General features: G+C 37.7%; 1 protein-coding gene across 1 annotated transcript in view; it reads right to left on the bottom strand.

Moving 5' to 3' along the window:
• The window catches only part of NEK10 (NIMA related kinase 10), a 116,827-nt gene that overhangs the window by 64,493 nt on the left and 35,109 nt on the right, over positions 1 to 17,225 (bottom strand). Inside the window, exon 23 of the mRNA XM_049798682.1 lies at positions 9,862 to 9,937. Coding sequence (XP_049654639.1) covers positions 9,862 to 9,937 — 76 coding nt within the window. The remainder of the gene's footprint in view (positions 1 to 9,861; positions 9,938 to 17,225) is intronic.

Raw genomic sequence — 17,225 nt, 5'->3', positions numbered from 1 at the left:
AGACCACAAATATTGGAGTTCCATGGGCTTTTATGTGCATTTAATGCAAACTGAAGGGTTTCTATAAACTTTTTAAAAGTTAAGGATCTATTTGTAATGCTTTTCCCCCCCATCAGGATATATTGGGAAAATACCACACAATTCAGTTTGAATTTGGCCTTCTTGTCTTTACGCTGCATCTGTTGATCTGGAAAAAAAACTTGCTGGGACTCAGTGTGTAAAACTACTACATGTTTCTAGGCCTTCACTGTTTAAAAAACTTATTTCAAGGACAATTTAAAAATCCTTGCAGGCTCTATTAGAAAAGGTGTTGTTTATAGCAAGCTGCTTCTTCCTTCAGTTGTCTTACTATTACTGAAGAATGTCATGAAGTATCACCTTTCATACTGTAATGAAAATACAGTTATCTAATCAAGCTCAAAATGTGCATAGCTGTTTCAACGTTTTTATGCATCTAAATTTTCAAGATTATCATATGCATCTCTGAGTAAATTATAAGGACAAATCACAGTATCGTTATATGTAGTTTAGTGTTCCACTATTACATACAGAGCCTCTGGGAGGCTTTAAACAGAAAAGAAAAACACATTAAAGTTCTAATTTACACCTATTATTCCTTCAGACACATCGTGGAATGAAGTCTGAAACAACAAGAGGAAGCCAGATTCTGAAACTTACAAAATAAAATTTCCCTCCAATGTGATATTTCATTTATATTATTAAAGGCAAGCATCACTGCATGGTCCACACATCTGATGTTCTTATTCATACAAAAATATCTAGCAGATTGTCAAGCTGACAGTTTTAACAGAAATGCTGTAGATAAATTGTATCTGTAAGTTATGGGAAAGTGCTATCCGTATACATAAAAACTGAAACATTCATATTCTAAAAGGTACTCATAACAGGCATCTGACAGATACTTCTAATAATTGATTCCTTCCAACCAGAGGTCTTTTCCAGTGAATTATAACTGCAATTTCCTATAAATGCTTTGAGGAATTAGCCTTAAGTCTGTAATTATACAAACAGCTCGAGAAAATAAAAAAGTTTTTTCCTTTTATCTATGGAACAAAAATCTGAACACTTAAAAAATGGTACAGGATTTTGCTTATTGAGCTATATGCCCTTCAGAATGAACTTAATTCAGTGTTTTTGTCCAACTAACCCAGCTTATCAAGAAATTGCATGAATATTTAAAATTGAAAGGGAGACATGGAAAGATAAGTATCTGCAGGAAGATGACCACAAGCAGTACCAAATCCAATTCTATAACAACTCTAAACCAAAGCTATATCTTTAATAACTGATTTCATGTAAGGTGTTAATTTCACCTAAATTTAAACTTCTATAAATCAGATTTATTCTAAGCTAGTGCTCCAGATCCCTCTGTAGCAAATGGAGAGAGAAAGGCACATCAAGTGGTTGATTCATCTCATCCTAAAATAGCTGTTTAAGATAGATGGGATGAAATTCATTATTGAAGTGTCTATTTTTTTCTGTTACTTTCAGTAACCATCTAGCTTCTTGAATTGAATAAGATGCCTGGTTTTTTAATGACTATATATAAGCAAGATGAATTCCAGCCACACAGAGACTAGGTTCTGACAGTAACGTTTCTCACAGTAAGGTATGAATCAGATGACTTTGCAAGTATTTGGATTTGCTGGAACCTAATATGCAAGATAATTAACTAATAACTACTTTTCTGTCTAGCAATCACATTCAGTATGGATTAAATGTCAAAAAACAAAAAAGCAGACAGGTGAAGATTTTACCTGAATAAGATGGTAACTTCATTGTCTTCTTTTACATAGGATTTAAAATTCCCAAATCTAAATACAGTCTGTTGATCTAGATGGCTGAAAAAACCCTCACGAAAGTCAGTAGATGAAATATGAGCACATGGTCATAACATAATAATCTAGGCATAACTTGTTATATATTTTAATATTAAACAAAGAATTTATTGCTTGATGGCTTACTTACAAACACCAGCTGGAAAACTAAGGCTACATGGGAAACTGTGCAAAGACTAAAGAGAAGGAAGGAAGATGTTTGAGATATCACCTCATTCTATTCAGCTCACTCCCTAACCACAGTAATGGGCACTCTTAAGAAATTGGCCAGAAGCAAAATAGGACAAGTGACCTAAACTGAACTGTCACATGACCCTGTGATGAAAAAAAACATTCAATTCCACTATTTTCTTCTCTAAATTGTCTCTAAAATTCCTTTTAGGAATAAACTAAAGCCTTTATCAACTCTTCTTGAGGTAGGAAGTAGAAAGATAATATTGTACACGTTGATTTGTAAATAGCAATCAACAAAACCTACCACAAATTACATTTACAACACACTCCTGCATCTCCCAATTTAATAACTGGGCACTTTGATGTCTATAAAAATACAAGACTACTTGACTGCAGTTGGGATCCTATAGCTAATTCACTGCTACATCCCTGGATAACACTGTACTACCTCTTTAGTCATAAAATCATTGACCCTTGCTTGTACAGCTCAAGTAGTGGAGGGCCCAGGCATTGAGCAGTAACCCAGGAAAAGAGCTTTCTTCAGCAGAATAGATAGCAAATGCAGACATATATGTCTGTCTGAAATCATGGGGTATTTAAATTCAACCTCCTTATGACATTCCAGTAAGCAATGACCAGCCGTAACCAAGAAGTTTGAGAACTCTAGGTATGGAAAACATCAGCTGCCAATGTGAGTAACATAATAAAAAGCAGTTTAACTCCAAATTATTAAGCCCACAAAAGCTAATCAAGTATCAGCAAATAATTTACTTTTACCTCTCCCCTCTTTCACTCAAAACAGAATCTTTCATAATGTCTGTTTTAAATAAGACCAGATAAGATTAGGGATGCAACTCAAGCAGAAAATATGGTCATTTATGGTAAGAGAGGAAACAAAAGGAAAGACTATAGGCTGGTCTGCTTGCAGATCACTCAAACATTAACCTCATGTTCATTTAGAAGGCATCAATGCCCCTTTATTGCTTTTCTTAACCAGATGTCTATCCTATCCTATTTCTGATTCTAATTATTTTCTTTATTTCAATTATTCTAGAAGAGTATTACAAACATTCAGCCTCCTACTTGTTAGTCAATTCTTGACGTGGCTGTTCTTTCAGTCAGATGCCTAGCATACCTCATGCTGCCTCCAGTAATTCTTAAGCCATAGCTGGCCTGTCATTCCTTGAAATAGACAGTGAATCTACTACTGCACAAAATAGGAAAGGGTAAAAAGAGGAGAGCAGATGCTTAAGAATCCAATATTAACATTTCTCTAATGAGACATGGCCACTTATCACTCTAGTGCTTATTCTAATAATGTCTCCATAAAGTCCAAGAACTCTATTCTGTTACAGTGGCATGTGCTTTCTCTCATTCTAACATTAAAGTTATTGTAACAACAAAAATCACAATTCTGTGCAAAACTCAGCTGTGAAAAAAACCCAAGAAATAGTATAAAAGAGATGGAACAAACCAAGGAAAGACTAAGGCAGTATGAACAATCCTTGGCAGAGCTTTGAAATCTAGCTACTATGAAAAAGCAAGCAACTGAACAAAAGCCACACCAGAAACTAAAGCCCAAGACCCAAGTGAAAAGAGGAAGTAGCTTTAACTGACCACCAAAGACATGGTAAAACAGCAAACACACTATTAAGGAAAGATCAAAGACAGCAAGATGACATATAATGGCACTAGAAATTGAAACAGCACACCATATACCAAGGAGCAAAGTAAAGCAGAACAAGAAATAGTAAAGATTTAGAAATTGTAAGGATCTGCCAAGATACCAATAGAGCTGATATCTAAGTGAGAAGAGAATGGGAAAAAAAACAGAAAAAAAACCACCAAAAGTATTCTAAGTCTTGCAGTTCAGATGACATAGTAACATCGTTCATCTAAATGTAGCTCATTTGACATTACTTGAAAGAAAAATTAAAAAAGAATAATTCTAGCAAGCAAATACCATTAACATTGGACTAAAAGACATTTACAAGCTCATAAATTAGTTCGATGAAATCACTAATCTTATTCTAATAAAGTGTTCATTCATTATTATTATCTCTTCCAAAGGGATTATAACATAATAATTAATATACATTAAAATAATTGTAATACAAGTTCTACAGAAAGAAATATTTCCAAGAAGTACATTACTGGTTTATAACCCGTTATGTTCGTAGAACAGTATTTTTTATTTTTTTTTAAGATAGCACTTTAAATTCATCATGGAGTCTATAAAATTATTACAAACAATACTTCTTTTTTTTTTGCAAGCATTAAAGTAACTCTTTAGAAGCTAGATCAGCACTACTCACTTGTTAGAAAACAAGTAAAGAAACTAACCTGTATGTTTTCACACTCCCTTTCATCAAGAAAACCTATGCTGTGACTTGAAGCTACTGCTAAGCCTTTGTGAGTAAAACAACTCTTCTCTTCTTCGGATAGAAAAAAAACCTGTATGAACTAGTCCATGTCACTTTCAAAGTGGCCTGCTTTCTTTTAGTCCGAGATTTTTTTTGCATTCTCTCCTGTCTAGTATTAAGTTATGTCTTATGGTGGGGGGTGATCATGTAGCATCAAAAAGCAGGCTAAAAATTAAGTATGTATGAAAGTACAACACACTCCCTCATCTTAAATTGTGCTTCCCAACACAAAAATGCTTTAAATAAGTGAAAATATTATCACGTCACCAGAATAAGCAATGAGGAAAAACAGCTATTACAGATCTCTGCATGAAATCATATCACAATATTGATTTATGCAGTGCTCTCACAAGATATGGTTTTAAATAGAAGCAGTGACCAGTATTAGAAAAGAAATTTGGGTAACATAACACAGTATGCAAACTGACTACGTAGCCCATAAGCAGAAACTAAGATCAAGGAATATTTTCTCCTCCACAGCACAGAAGATGGACACAAGTAAAATAGTACCTCTAATTACCACAAAAAATGAGAGTTTCCTCAAAACACCACAAAGAGAAAACACCTCAACTTTAGCACAAAAAGACAAAACTTACATAACGTTGTTCTGTGTATCAGTTTTCCAACATTTTAGAACAATTATGTCTCAGAAAGTTCAAGTTAGTTCACCAACTAACGTGGAACATTCTCACCTACTTTTTAATGATACATGACAGGTCTGCACTTCTTCACAGTTTCCCAACAGCTTTTCAAGATCAGTCAAGTTCTCAAGGAATTATGATGGGATTCTCTATTCCATCCCAATCTCAAAACTTACTTCATTTCCCAGAGTTTTTCTAAAATTTCTGTATACATATACAGATACATATACATATAAAATAATATGTATATGTATACATATAAAATAATATGTATATGTATACATATAATATACATATATATTCTGTATACATATACATATAAAATTAAAAAAGCAGTTATCGGAACCATGACTTAGCTAACTTTGACTTATCTCTTTTGATCTGTTGTTGATACATCCCCTTCATAAGTTACAATCCTTGTGAAACAAAGAAATGGCAGGTATACATAAAACGAAACATCATTCTCTACAACACCATGTAAAATTTGCTGTGTCTCTTCTGGGAAGGCCTTTGAGACAGTAGGATAATAAAGACTCTGTCACCACTAACTTGGAGTGGATTGTTTCTGGTGACTTATGAGCTGGCAAAAGACTTCAGAATTCATTACCAATTCCTTAAAGCAGTCTTTTCCTCAATTTTTAATGTATTAAGTGTAAACACATCCATTTAATACATTTGCTGTTTAAACATACACATTGCTGGATATTTTAATTCAAGGACATAACCAATTAAAAGGAATTTAATTAGTATGATAGCAGAATAAAACCTAGTACAATGTAGAATTAAAAACCATCACAATTACAAAGCACAATTATATAAACCCCCCTCTAAACATTAAACAGTGTCTGCTGTTATTTTATGGTGACACCGTGTTTTAAAAATTGCATTAGCAAATTGATTCAGCCAGCCCAAAATTCAAACATGTTTGGTACATATAGTAATACATTTTTATCTGAACCACTCTGCAAAATACTTCATAGCCAAATTTAAACAATAAGCATCAGATGCTACTTTTGACATTTATTATTTTGTTTCTCTACTATATTGTCTGCTCCAAGAAGGGTGGGTTGCATCTCAAACTACCAAGAACTATTACCCCGTCAATTCAGAAGAAAGTAATTCCTGCCACTCTAGAATGACAATGCTGTCTCAGTTCTTTCTCTTCCTCCTTTCCTTTTTTTTTTTTTTGTGCAGGAACTAATATTGCTGCTCTTGGTAGATATGCATTCCCAATATTTTGATTATTTTACAGCCCTTCACATCTACTTAAATCATGCAAAAAAAACCCCAAACCCACAAAAATTATCTAGTCCAAGCACTGATTAAGTCTATAGGCTCTGACTTCTGCTTCATTACTTGTGTTAAAATACTCTATCAGTTCACCTCATTCCTTGTGAACAGGTTTCCATATCAAAAAGCCCACTGTCACACACAGTACTAGCCAAGTACCTTGAAGGTGGCATCCAGTGCATTCAGCTGTTTGCAAGGCCTTTTTAACATTCTTAAATTATGACGACATTGGAAAGACTTTAATGCTTTAGCCTGTCATTTTAAATATTACTCAAGCATACATTTTAAATACAAAGACATCAGTACTGTATCCTTGTTCTCTTTTCTGACAGCAGACAGGCAAGGATCACTGCTTCCATGATGTTGCCTGTGGAGTTGAACTGACAAGTAATGTCCCAAAAGACCACTTACTGAAAGACTGCAACATATAAGTGATATTTTATCCTCATGCCTACATCCAAATAACTGGACAAAGAGGTGGAAAAAGAACGGCCAAAGTCCTAGCTCTGATGTGAACTTCCATGTACGAAGACAGAGTATGAGAATAATAATAAACATGGTATAAGCAAACATTAAAAATAAAAAAGAGTATTTAAATCTACAGAACACTATTCTCAAATAAAAATTTCCTATAAAACGTGAAAAGACTCAAAGATAAGAGCAAAAGAATCTAACAGGAAAAAAAAAGAATTGAAAGTAGGTAGGATAAGAAAATTACAACTCAGTGACCCTGAGGGCCAACATACAATGTTCCGTCAGGTTTTTCTCCTTATTGGCAGGTATTTTGTAAATTAAAATTTCTGATGAAAACAGAAAACAATATTATAGATTGCATTCTGTGCAACATTCTTGGTTTGTTTATGTTTCATTCATTGTAGTTTTCTTTTTCTATTCCCTATGCCAAATAAATTCCACTTTACTTCATAGAATCATAGAACCATTTAGGTTGGAAAAGACCTTTAAAATCATCAAGTCCAATCGTCAACTATGGCCATTAAACCATGTCCTTAAGTGCCTTGTCTACATGCTTTTTGAATACCTCCAGGGATGGTGACTCAACCACTTCCCTGGGCAGCCTGTTCCAATGTCTGACAACCCTCTCAGTAAACAAATTTTTCCTAATACCCAATCTAAACCTCCCTGGCCGCAACTTGAGGCCGTTTCCTCTCATCCTATCTGCAGCCACCTGACAGAAGAGACTGACGCCCACCTCACTACAACCTCCTTTCAGGTAGTTGTAGAGAGTGATAAGGTCTCCCCTCAGCCTCCTTTTCTCCAGACTAAACAACCCCAGTTCCCTCAACTGGTCCTCATCAGACTTGTGCTCCAGGCCCCTCACCAACTTCGCTGCCCTTCTCTAGACACGCTCCAGCACCTGAATATCTTCTCTGTAGTGAGGGGCCCAAAACTGAACACAATACTCAAGGTGCAGCCTCACCAGTGCCGAATACAAGGGAACAATCACTTCCTTGCTCCTGCTGGCCACACTATTTCTACTGCAGGCCAGGATGCTGTTGGCCTTCTTGGCCACCTGGGCACACTGCTGGCTCATATTCAGCTGGCTGTCAACCAGCACCCCTAGGTCTTTTTCCACCAGGCAGCTTCCCAGCTGCTCTTTCCCAAGCCTGTAGCGCTGCATGGGGTTGCTGTGACCCAAGTGCAGGACCCGGCACTCGGTCTTGTTGAACCTCACACAGTTGGCCTCAGCCCATCGATTCAGCCTGTCCAGATCCCTCTGTAGAGCCTTCCTACCCTCGAGCAGATCAACACTCCTGCCCAAATTGGTGTCATCTGCAAACTGACTGAGGGTGCACTCGATCCCCTTGTCCAGATCATTGATAAAGATCCCTGAGGGAATAACGCTTGTGACCTACCACCAACTGGATTTAACCCCATTCACCGCAACCTTCTGGGCTCATCCAGCCAGCCAGTTTTTTACCCAGCAAAGAGTACACTTGTCTAAGCCATGAGCTGCCAGCTTCTCAAGGAGTATGCCATGAGAGACTGTCAAAGGCCTTACTGAAGTCCAGGTAGACAACATCCACAGCCTTTCCCTCATCCATGAGGCGGATCACCTGGTCATAGAAGGAGCTAGAATTGGCACTTTATAGTAGTGGAAGCAAGAACAGCAGAAGTCCCTACAAGAAAACCAACTTCTGACCTTAGAAAGCTGGACAATGAGTAGAAGCAACAGAGTGACTCTGAAGAGAGGGAACAGCAGCTCTATGTACAAAGGTGTTGCAAAGAAGCTAGAACAAGCCCATGCAGCAATAAGGAATATTTAGATCTGCAACACTTCAGCTGAATGTACTGTAAACATATTTCCTTAATAAAGCAGTAGTTAGGGTAGGCAAAGCTTAACCAATAATTTTGCAAATGGAGAGATCCAGAACTGTGGCACAGATTAGCAATTCCTTAATTGATTTCTGATGTTAGCATTTCAATCAATAGAAATTCTCAGCTTAAATGGGAGGCCCAGAACCCATCAACTGCTATCAGATGAATACTGAGCTTGTGCTTTCTACAATTTAGATTTTTACCCAGAGTACATTTGCTCCGTTCTATTTGCAATACAGTTACCTCAACAGGCATGTTTGTTATTTATACATCATGCAACACAAAAATCAATACTCTGTCCTGCCCAAAATTACTTTCGTTTGAGAGAATCTGACATGCATATACTCTCAATTACGTACACTGTTTACATATTGTGGGGAACCTTTTGGATAGGAAATGCATTCTATTCCATGCTCTTCAGAAAAAAGCCCACAAGTCAGTAGTAATCTAGGAGCTTAGGTAGCTATATTGGTAGCGCAATTTAACGCAATATGGTTCTTCACTTTGGCTTGCTTACAAATGGGATGCCAAAGGAAACTGCATCTCATTCAACAGACTGAATAATGTATTGTCTAAGGCAAAATTTTAGAGCAGTCATTTATGCGTTTACTAAGCTTAAATTGCAAACAACGTGTCATGCTTTTCCACCATTGAAAATGTCAAACTTCAGCAAATATTTTTTCAGTTCAATTATGAAAACCAAATGCCTACTGGTCCAAAACCAATCCACTAGGACCAATTTCAAATATTTTTCAGAAGGCAAGTTGTGCATATGTACAACATAACTAAACATTGAAGCCACAATTACATTAAAAGCCATTAAAATTAATTTACATTGTTTACATAGATCTTTTTATAACTTGAAAACACATTTCTTTATCTATAAGGATATAGATAGATGAGTAAGTTACTACACAAACACGGTTACGTAATGTTTGCACCAACTTAACCCACAGTAAATGCCATGTGCAAGAACATGCAACAGCAAGATAGGCAGGCAACCAACTACTGCAGAGTACTGTGTGTGGGTAACTTGCACCTTGTTCCTTACTCCACTGTAATTTGCCTGTCTGCTCCAAAAAAGTAACCATGAAGATGGAAGTCACTGTACTGAATATTGTATGAAGGAGTACTTACCATGAGTACAGAATGGTTCCCACTACTGATGCAAGTTTGCTGTTTTCTTGCTTTTGCTTTGCAAGCCCAAAGTCAGCTACAATAAAAAAAGATTCACATGTCAATAACCACCCTCTCTGCATGACAATCCATGCTGTTTCAGAACAGCTGAAAAGTTGGGGGAGGGTGGAAAGGAGGTTTGGGAGTCTTTTTATCTTTTACATTTCGCAGTACTGGACAATACTATCTTCCTATCTCCATGTCCTGGTTTCAGCTGGGATAGAGTTAACTGTCTTCCTAGTAGCTGGTAACAGTGTTATATTTTGAGTTCAGTATGAGAATAATGTTGATAACACACTGATGTTTTCAGTTGTTGCCAAGTAGTGTTTCGTCTCAAGTCAAGGATTTTTCAGCTTCTCATGTCCCGCCAGCAAGAAGGCTGGAGGGGCACAAAAAGTTGGGAGGGGACACAGCCGGGGCAGCTGACCCAAACTGGCCAACAGTGTATTCCATACCATGGGACGTCACATCTAGTATAGGAACTGGGGGGAGTGGGGGTGGGGGGATCACCGCTCAAGGACTAACTGGGCATCGATCAGTGGGTGGTGCGCAATTGCACCGTGCATCATTTGTACATTCCAATCCTTTTATTATTACTGTTGTCGTTTTATTAGTGTTATCATTATTAGTTTCCTCTTTCCTGTTCTATTAAACCATTCTTATCTTAACCCATGAGTTTTATTATTTTTCCCGATTTTCTCCCCCATCCCACTGCGGCGGGTGGGGAGTGAGCGAGCGGCTGCGTGGTGCTTAGTTGCTGGCTGGGGTTAAACCACAACACTCCACAATAATCAACAATTTATGTTTGAATCAGGCCTACCAGCTTCAAAAATATTATAAACACACCTCTGATGCTTTCAATCCAAACTACGTGACCAGTTTCAGATTTCTATTAATATATTCTAATAAACTGTATGACAATGCCAAGTATCTAGTAAGCAGTGATCTAATGTCCAAATTAATGGAAAAAATAATGTAACGAAGTTAGTAATTATTTCACTTTCTTTCAAATTATGATAGCTGGCAAGAGTGGACTTTCTCAGAAATTTAATTTCAAACGAGTACAGGGGGTTGTAATATCTGAATAGTTCATGTTCAAAAATTGCTTTTGGTAAGAAATAATGGTGAATCTTAGCCTTACCTTGTGACAAAAGCTGTAGATTTAGATGATCGTGCAATTATGTGCCTTTTGTGTAATTATCAGGTAGTCTTTCACAAAATTGTCACACAGTCTTTAGACTTTATATTTTTAATCTAAATTCCATGCTAACAGTTGAAGTTTATTTCTTTCAATTCAATACTCCACTGCTGCCTCAACACAAAATGCACCTAAGATACATTGCACTTTATTAGCTCCAAGGACAGAGAGCAAGAGAAAATCCCTGTACTTGTTTAAGTCTGTTAATTAATTTTGTATTGTAATATTACTTCAGAATTGGGAAGACTTGTGTGGTAAATAATACTGTTTAAAATATTTTAAGGCTCCTCTTCTACTGGGACAGAGCCCACAGCATTCCTATTCCAATTTTTTTTACAGTGAGATAGTTCATGAACATTTTAGTTGAAAATGCTTCTACTCATCAAAAAAAGCTGCAGATCAGAATAAAGACAGGTGAGAAAAATTAGTTTCTGTTGGCTCTTGCTCAGTGAGAACCTCAAGGGTCTGAAAAGGAGTAGATCTCTTATTCAGAAAGGGCCTCTGAGAAGGTGGCCAAACCTAGATACCTAGGCCACAGATCATTTTTCTTCAAATAAAATATTCAAAGAACAACTAGCTCTGCAGTACTTTGAAAATATAAGTAGAAAGAATGCTAAATTAACAGGATTACTGAGAAGCTTCCCTTTTGCCCTTGAGTTAAGACAGCCCTCAGGCAGTTCGCTCCAGGGAATATTAATCCCAAAAGGACCAGAGTTTTTGCAATGCTGATACTTCCCTGAATTAATTGGGATGAATCATTCTAAATTCCCTCCTTTGGAATCCTTCATATAATATTCTATGAAGAAGGAGTATTAAGACATTACATTAACCAATAAATTCAGTTCCTAGTGCTTGAAAGATTTAGGAAAGGAAAGTGGAGAGCTAGACATCTTGGTTCTGGAAGTAGTACATTGTTTTAATACAACATTAGTGATTTTCTGGAAAATAGAAAGCAAGTGAAAAATCAGACAGATAGAGTAAATATAGTCTCTTCCTTTTAGGCTTGGGTCCTCAGAAACAGAGGGAAAAAAACCTGTTTCACAGGCAATAACTTTTTCCAAATTCTGCTAAACCATCTTGACACCAGCAAGAAGCTCCTAAATACAACTGGTGCTGCCAAAGCTAAGGAATGTAAAGCACAGGGCAATCAGCTTTAAACATAAATGCTTTTTCTTAGCTTTTTCAAGCCTATAACACAGAATTGAATGAAAAGTAACTGGCAAATGTTGAACTGCATCGAACTAGTGAAATTGCTTCTTTTAATTTATTTAGGCATCTGTCTGCAGCTTATAAACTTTTAATATTCCAGGATTCTTTATTTGGTATTTGATGCCAAAAGGTACTACAGTAACTAACAAACAAAATCATTTCTGAGAACTGCAAGAGGCCTGCCTCCCATACTGTTAAATGAAGATATAAAGATGACCCTTATTAACTGGTATTCATTATTTCAGCTGTGAACTGAGGCTTGACTAATGAGGACCCATTGCAACATTTCATATTTGGCAATTTCCTGAAACACCTTAACACCATAGCAGTATGTCTTTTAGAAGCTGGAACAGAACTGTGAGAGAAAGATAACTCAGTACTTGCTCAACTTCTTATGAACTTCACCCAAGTGTCAGCTTTTAGCACAGAGAGTGAGCTACATAAATCTTTGATCTGATCTAGTGATTCTTATGATCTTACTGGTCACTTCTAAAATTCAAAATCCTACTTATTAAAGGAATTATTCTTCCTAAACCATCTCGATTTACTACAGTTAATCCATCCAGTGGTACACCAAGCATTCAGACATAGCTCTTAAGTACAGGAACAGGCCCTTCCTCAGAAGCTAGACCTAACCAATTCACACATATCTGTGTGAATGCAGATGCATCTGATCACAAGTGTCACCAATTTCAGAATGAAATACAAAACTTACAGCTTCCAAATATTTTCCTACAGTTTCCATTCTCACACAAAAAAGAAACCTACCAATTAACAGAAGTGTTGAGTACTTGCTGGAAGGAACTATATCAATGCTGACAATATCGTGATAAGTATCAGTAGAATAAAGGTAGCCAGAGAAAAATGGAAAAGAAAAGCCCTTAGAGAAAGTGAAAGCTTTGTAAACCAGTAAATTAGATGAACCAAAGGAAAGGCTGGTAAGATCAAAGGCAAAGAGATAGCACAAAACAGGAGGAAGGGAGAGGGCTTTTGCTAAATGCGTATCCCAATGTTTGAAAGTCCCACCCCCACCATTGCTCTCAGTGTAGTTTTTAGCAGTCCCTTGTATAGTTTGATTTTCCCAGAGACTGGTGCATGGTAGGGGATATGATACACCCACTCAATGCCATGATCTTTAGCCCAGGTGTCTATGAGGTTGTTTTGGAAGTGAGTCCCATTGTCCGACAGTTCTTTCTGGGTTGCTGTGTTGCCATAAAACTTGTTCTTCAAGGCCCAGGATAGCGTTCCGGGTGGTGGCATGGTGCACGGGATATGTTTCCAGCCATCCAGTGGTTGTTTCCACCATTGTAAGCACATGGCGCTTGCCTTGGCGGGTTTGTGGGAGTGTGATACAGTCAATTTGCCAGGCCTCCCCATATTTATATTTCAGCCATCACCCTCCATACCACAGGGGCTTTAACCGCTTGGCTTGCTTAATTGCAGCACGTTTCACATTCATGGATAACCTGCATGATAGAGTCCATGGCCAAGTCCACCACTCAATCATGAGCCCATCTATATGTTGCATCTCTTCCCTGATAACCTGAATTATCATGGGCCCACCAAGCTAAAAATAGCTCACCCTTACATTGCCAGTCCAGATGCACCCGAGCCACTTCAAACTTGGCAGCCTGATCCACCTGTTTGTTGTTTTAATATTCTTCAGTGGCCCAACTCTTGGGTACGTGAGCATCTATGTGACATACTTTTACAACTAGATTCTCTAGCTGAACAGCAATATCTTGCCAGAGTGCAGCAGCCCAGATGGATTTGCCTCTGCGCTGCCAGTTGCTCTGCTTCCATTGCTGTAGCCACCCCCACAGGGCATTTGCCACCATCCATGAGTCAGTATAGAGACAGAGCACTGGCCACTTTTCTCTTTCAGCAATGTCTAATGCTAACTGGATGGCTTTCACCTCTGCAAACTGACTCGATTCACCTTCTCCTTCAGCAGTTCCTCCAACTTGTCGTGTAGGACTCAATACAGCAGCTTTCCACCTTCGATGCTTTCCCACAATGTGACAGGACCCATCAGTGAACAGGGCATATTGCCTCTCATTTTCTGACAGTTTATTATACAGTTAGGCCTCTTCAGCACACGTCACCTCCTCCTCTGGCGATATTTCAAAATCTTTGCCATCTAGACAGTCCGTGATCACTTCCAAAATTCCTGGGCGATTGGGGTTTCCTATGCGAGCTCATTGTGTGATCAATGCAACCCACTTACTCCACGTGGCATCAGTTGCATGATGTATAGAGGAGACCCTCCCTTTGCACATCCAGCCCAGCACTGGCAGTCGGGGTGCTAAGAGGAAAATTAACTCTATCCCAACCAAACCCAGAACAGCAATGCAGGAATAAATTTGGCATTAGAGAGACAACTCCCTAATCCCCCTAAAATAACAAACCCCCTCATTTTGACTGTTAGATTGTCCCATCTTCCTGAAATTACCCTTTTTGGACCAAACATAAAACAAACAATAGTTATTTTGTAGTACAGCTGAAGAAAACCCAAAATGCTAGTGGATTACACATTTCCAGGAAGAAGCAGTGTTGGAGCTTTAACGACACCAGTGGAAAGATCTATGTACCTGCCCAATAGAGTTGTCCGTTTCTGCAAAATAACAGTTGATTTCACCTGCACATATAACTTTGGAAAAATGATATTTTTTCCACTTTTAAACACTACTTTAATTTTTTCATGTTCACGTGAATTACATGCATATCACCACTACAATTTATTGTACCATCCTAATACATGAGAGTTTGTGAACTAAGGGGAATGGTAGGTTCACCAATCTAGCAAACAAGTTTTCTAAAATAAATTTCCATGGTAATAGTTTTTGGTGCTTTGTCTACCGTGCAACCTCAAGTGACATAATTTCTTTACAGCTAATTTCTCTAATGGTTGGAAGCTTGGCATCCTTCACTGCATATAAAGATTCTTTTAAGTCAGTTGAAAGACAATAAAAAAATAACAAACTTTCACCATTAGATGGATCTTTATAAACTATGACTAGACATGCAATTTCACCAGCAGTTCAATACCAATACTCATATCCCTCCATAGTATTATTATATCCAACTAGATTTTGTACTCTAAACATTAAGCCTCTGTATATCAAGAACCTAGAAAACTAAATGTTATTTTAATTATTTTTTTTAAATCCATTAAAAAATAGTCAAACAACCATGCAAGACAGTGACACAACCCAGACTGGACAGACCAGGGAGTCGTGTTTAATTTGAAATTCCCTCGGGCTGAATTAAGGTGAAGCAACACCAAATGATCAGTTAAAGATTTCATTCATGACAGAAGCAAACTGAACTGGGGAGGCGTGGTAGTAGGTGACAGTGTTTCTCACAACAGGAATTGGCATAGGACCACTTCTGTAAACCATGTGACCATATACATTGCTTCAGGGAATAAGGAGATCCCTCCCATTGAGTCACGAGGTTCAGAGCAGACCCCCTTGCTTTCCAGACTCCTCCTCAGAGAAGGGTCTAGGGGCAGCTGGATCTACTCTTAGTCTCAGACTTGGTCAATGGTTTATATCTTGAAACGGATGAGGTGTAGGGATTGTGGAAAAGGAAAAGGAAAGAGAGAAGACAGAGAGAGAAAAAGGGAGAGAGAAAAAGGAAGAGAGAAAGATTTCACCAGTCCTGGGTCAGGCATTGGTTCAGTCAGCTGAGGGGTCCAGTTCCAGTGGGCTTGCAGGCCCGGGCACCCACACTTGTCAGGTTAATGAGCAGTTTGCGAGCCTTTGGGCTTGGGGGTTGTTTGGGGAGTAACTTCTCCTTCCCTGCAGACATGGCCATTGTTTGATCTTTGTATCAGAACAGCTTATCAGAACAGGGAGCTGCGCACCCTCCAGCACGCCCTCCCCCTCCTGTTGCTGATGTCTGAGCTGATGGGCTTTTCACCTTGGTTCGTTGCTGTGCAGGGTCTGTCTTTAAGCAGAACTTGCCCCACCACAATGTTTGAGACATTAACTCTTTCAGTCTCTCACAGACAGTCCTCAAATAGGAAGAAAAATTAACACAAAATGATGTAGTCATAATCCTTTAGATTCTGAAACACCCTTCTTCACTTGTTTTCACTTGTTTACATTGTGTTTAGGGTAGCAGAGTAAGTGATAATGAAGTAAGATTGTTTCAGAAAACATTAACATGCTAGGGAAGAGGGCATGAAGGCAAGAGAGAACTACAAAAAGATGAGTAGGCTGACTTGACTAGTATCTGAACCTCCTACAGAATGATGTCTTCAACTTTCATAATAGCTGCATTAAAAAAGCTTTCTGAATCTTAGCAGTCTCTTTAAATGAGCATTTTAGTTATCTGCAATGTTTTTTTCTCTTTTTATTGACAGAATCTGTTTTTTCATTTGCCATTTTAATTCACAAATATTTCACCTAGTAGATTGACCTTCTACAGTAAAAACAAGAGGAAAAGTTTCCAGATGCTACATCGTAACAACACTGATCTCATATTTGTTGTCTTAATTTATATTTGAACCCTATTTGAAAATGCCATTATTTTTTCCTAAAATCAAATATGCACACAAAGACCAAAAGCAAAGCAAAAAAAAGAGGATGAATGAAGTATCAAATTCACTACATGTGTGAACTTCAGACCTACTCAGGTCAGATTTTCACTATGTCCTTATTGAACAGTTTCTTCTTCTACCCTGAAAGGCTCAGGATGAGACAAAATCACTTTGCTTTTCTTCAGCAAGTTTGCAACTGTAATCAAGAAATATGTCAGCAACTTACTGAGTAACAGTGATCTGGAAGACAAAAATATAACTTTATTTTCCTTAAAGGCATATTCAAAATCAAGATAATTTGCAATTTAATCACCAGTAGTACATACTTATTCTACTCTTTTCCATTGATAGGATGGGAACCGAATTAATTTC

Source organism: Accipiter gentilis, chromosome 4, assembly GCF_929443795.1.
Source record: "Accipiter gentilis chromosome 4, bAccGen1.1, whole genome shotgun sequence".
NCBI lineage: Eukaryota > Metazoa > Chordata > Aves > Accipitriformes > Accipitridae > Astur > Astur gentilis.
This window is presented reverse-complemented; position numbering and strand designations above follow the sequence as displayed.